At 54.0% G+C, this 3,419-nt stretch overlaps 1 protein-coding gene across 1 annotated transcript in view; it reads right to left on the reverse strand.

The window, feature by feature from the left end:
- TMEM259 (transmembrane protein 259) overlaps positions 1-1,131 on the reverse strand; it is a gene marked incomplete at its 5' end in the record, with an annotated part of 13,990 nt that extends 12,859 nt beyond the window's left edge. Inside the window, one exon of the mRNA XM_078623290.1 lies at positions 1,017-1,131. Within this exon, the coding sequence (XP_078479416.1) occupies positions 1,017-1,131 (115 nt within the window). The remainder of the gene's footprint in view (positions 1-1,016) is intronic.
- Positions 1,132-3,419: the final 2,288 nt, after the last annotated feature.

The raw sequence follows: 3,419 nt of genomic DNA on the forward strand, positions 1-3,419 counted from the left end.
AGACACACACACAGACACACACACAGAGACACAGAGAGACACACCACAAAGACACAGGGAGACAGGGAGAGACAAGTTGTCTCACCGAGTGAGACGCCCATCACGGGGATGTGGAGTCTCTGTCTGGTGGCGTGGGAGAGACACAGAGAGACAGGGAGAGACACAGAGACACACACACACAGACACACACACACACACAGACACAGAGAGACACACACAGAGACACACAGAGACACACAGAGACACACACAGAGACACAGGGAGACGCACACAGAGACACACAGAGACAGACACAGAGAGACACACAGAGGACAGACACAGAGAGACACACAGAGACACACACAGAGACACACAGGGAGACAGAGACACAGGGAGACACAGAGAGACAGAGAGACACTGAGAGAGACACACAGAGACCACAGAGAGACACAGGGAGACACAGGGAGACACAGGGAGACACAGAGACACAGAGAGACACAGAGACACACAGAGACACACAGAGACATACACACAGAGACACACAGACACACAGGGAGACACCAGGAGACAGGGAGACACACAGAGACACAGGGAGACACACACACAGAGACACACAGACATAGAGAGACACAGAGAAACAGAGGCACAGAGAGACACACAGAAACCCAGAGACACAGGGAGACAGACACACAGAGACACAGAGACACAGAGAGACACAGGGAGACACAGGGAGACACAGGGAGACAGAGAGACACACAGAGACACAGAGACACAGGGAGACACCAGGAGACAGGGAGACACACAGAGACACAGGGAGACACACACACAGAGACACACACACACAGAGACACAGTGAGACACAGAGACACAGAGACACACACACATAGAGAGACACAGAGACACAGTGAGACACAGAGACACAGAGACACACACACACAGAGACACACACACACAGAGACACAGTGAGACACAGAGACACAGAGACACACACACACAGAGAGACACACAGGGAGACACAGAGAGACAAGTTGTCTCACCGAGGGAGACGACCATCACGGGGATGTGGAGTCTCTGCCTGGTGGCGTGGGAGAGACGCAGGAAGCCGTACTCCAGCGAGTACTCAACCACGTACTCCCCTACACACACACACAGTCACACACACACAGTCACACACACACAGTCACACACACACAGTCACACACAGTCACACACACACACAGACACACACACACAGTCACACACACACACAGACACACACACACAGTCACACACACAGACACACACACACAGTCACACACACACAGACACACACACACAGTCACACACACACACAGTCACACACACACCACAGATATACACACACACAGACACACACACACAGACACACACACACAGTCACACACACACAGACACCACACACACAGTCACACACACACACACAGTCACACACACACACACAGTCACACACACACACACAGTCACACACACACACACAGTCACACACACACACAGTCACACACACACACAGACACACACACACAGACACACACACACAGTCACACACACACAGACACACACACACAGTCACACACACACACAGATACACACACACACAGTCACACACACACACACAGTCACACACACACACACAGTCACACACACACACACACACACAGTCACACACACACACAGTCACACACACACAGTCACACACACACACAGTCACACACACACACAGTCACACACACACACACACACACAGTCACACACACACACACAGTCACACACACACACAGTCACACACACCACACACCACAGTCACACACACACACAGTCACACACACACAGACACACACACACACAGTCACACAGACACACACACAGTCACACACACACAGTCACACACACACACAGTCACACACAGTCACACACACACACACACACACACAGTCACACACACACACAGTCACACACACACACACAGTCACACACACACACACAGTCACACACCACACACACAGACACACACACACACAGTCACACAGACACACACACAGTCACACACACACAGTCACACACACACACACACAGTCACACAGTCACAGTCACACAGACACACACACAGTCACACACACACACACAGTCCACACACACAAACAGTCACACACACACCACAGTCACACAGACACAACACACAACACACACAGACACACCCACCACACACACCACACACACACACACCCACAGACACAGACACACACAGTCACACACACAACAACCGCCATTCGCCACTAAGTGGCGGTGACGTCACCACGACGCTTGTGCCAGGCCATGTGCACCTTGAGGCCACGTGAAGTGTCGAACGCCCGCTGGCAGGAGGTCACGGGGCAGACCCAGGTGCCACGGGTCGACTGACCGAGATGACCGAGATGACTGGCTGATGCACCACCTGTGCCCCCTACTGTGCCAACTTGCTGTGCTTTAGCCACCCCGGCGCTCCCGCTCGTTGTTGTGAGCGTCGCTCCCTCCGCCCTCCGTTGTTGTTGGAGGGCGACTGCCTCCAACTGCCCAGTAGCGTCCTTCACGAGCCTCCTCCACTGAGGCCGATCTTGACACCGCTGGTACCAGTCATCGGCAAGTCCACTCAGCTCCACGTCCTCCTGTACCACATCACTCCATCTCTTCTCTAGCCCGTGCCGCGCCCGTTTAGCCCCCTCGATCCGGCCGAACAAAAGCTGTTTAGGCATGCGGTGGCTGGGCATGCGGGCTACATGACCCAGCCAACGCAGCCTTGCCTGCCGGAGGAGCTCACTGATGGGACTTTGCCCAGATCTTTCAAGGACTTGTGAGCTCCTCACACAATCCAGCCTGGTCAAACCCAGGATGGATCGTAGGCAGGCCAGCCTAAATGTTTCCAACCGGCGAAGATGCTCCACTAGGGGGGTCCACGTTTCGCAAGCGTAGAGAAGGGAGGGAATGACCGTGGCCGAGAAGACCTGAAGCTTCGTGCGGAGCGACCAGACCAGGTAGCTTCCACACAGCGTTACGCAACCGATGAAAAGATATTGCCGCTCGACTGATTCGGAGTGAGACCTCTGCTGATAAACTGGAGCTGGTCATGAGCACACTGCCCAGGTATGGGAAACTCTCTACTCTCTCCACAACTGCCCCATCACCGATTGGGAGTTGTGGGGGGCGGAGTGCCCGATGGTACAAAATACCCAGGCAGGTGCTTAGTTTTGGTGGGGCTGATGGTAAGGCCCCACCTCTTAGTGGCACACTCCAGCCTCAGCAGCAGCGTCTCCAACTCCTCTTCTGAATGAGCAGCTATTACCAAATCATCGGCATACATAACGTGGTTGACCAATAGGGAGCCATCCCTTGATCGCACCCGGGCGTCGATCAGCCTCCCATTATATCTGTACCAAATGGTAATTCCC

Source organism: Lampetra planeri, unplaced genomic scaffold (genome assembly GCF_965212315.1).
Source record: "Lampetra planeri unplaced genomic scaffold, kcLamPlan1.2.h2 scaffold_2152, whole genome shotgun sequence".
In the NCBI taxonomy this organism is placed as follows: Eukaryota; Metazoa; Chordata; class Hyperoartia; order Petromyzontiformes; family Petromyzontidae; genus Lampetra; species Lampetra planeri.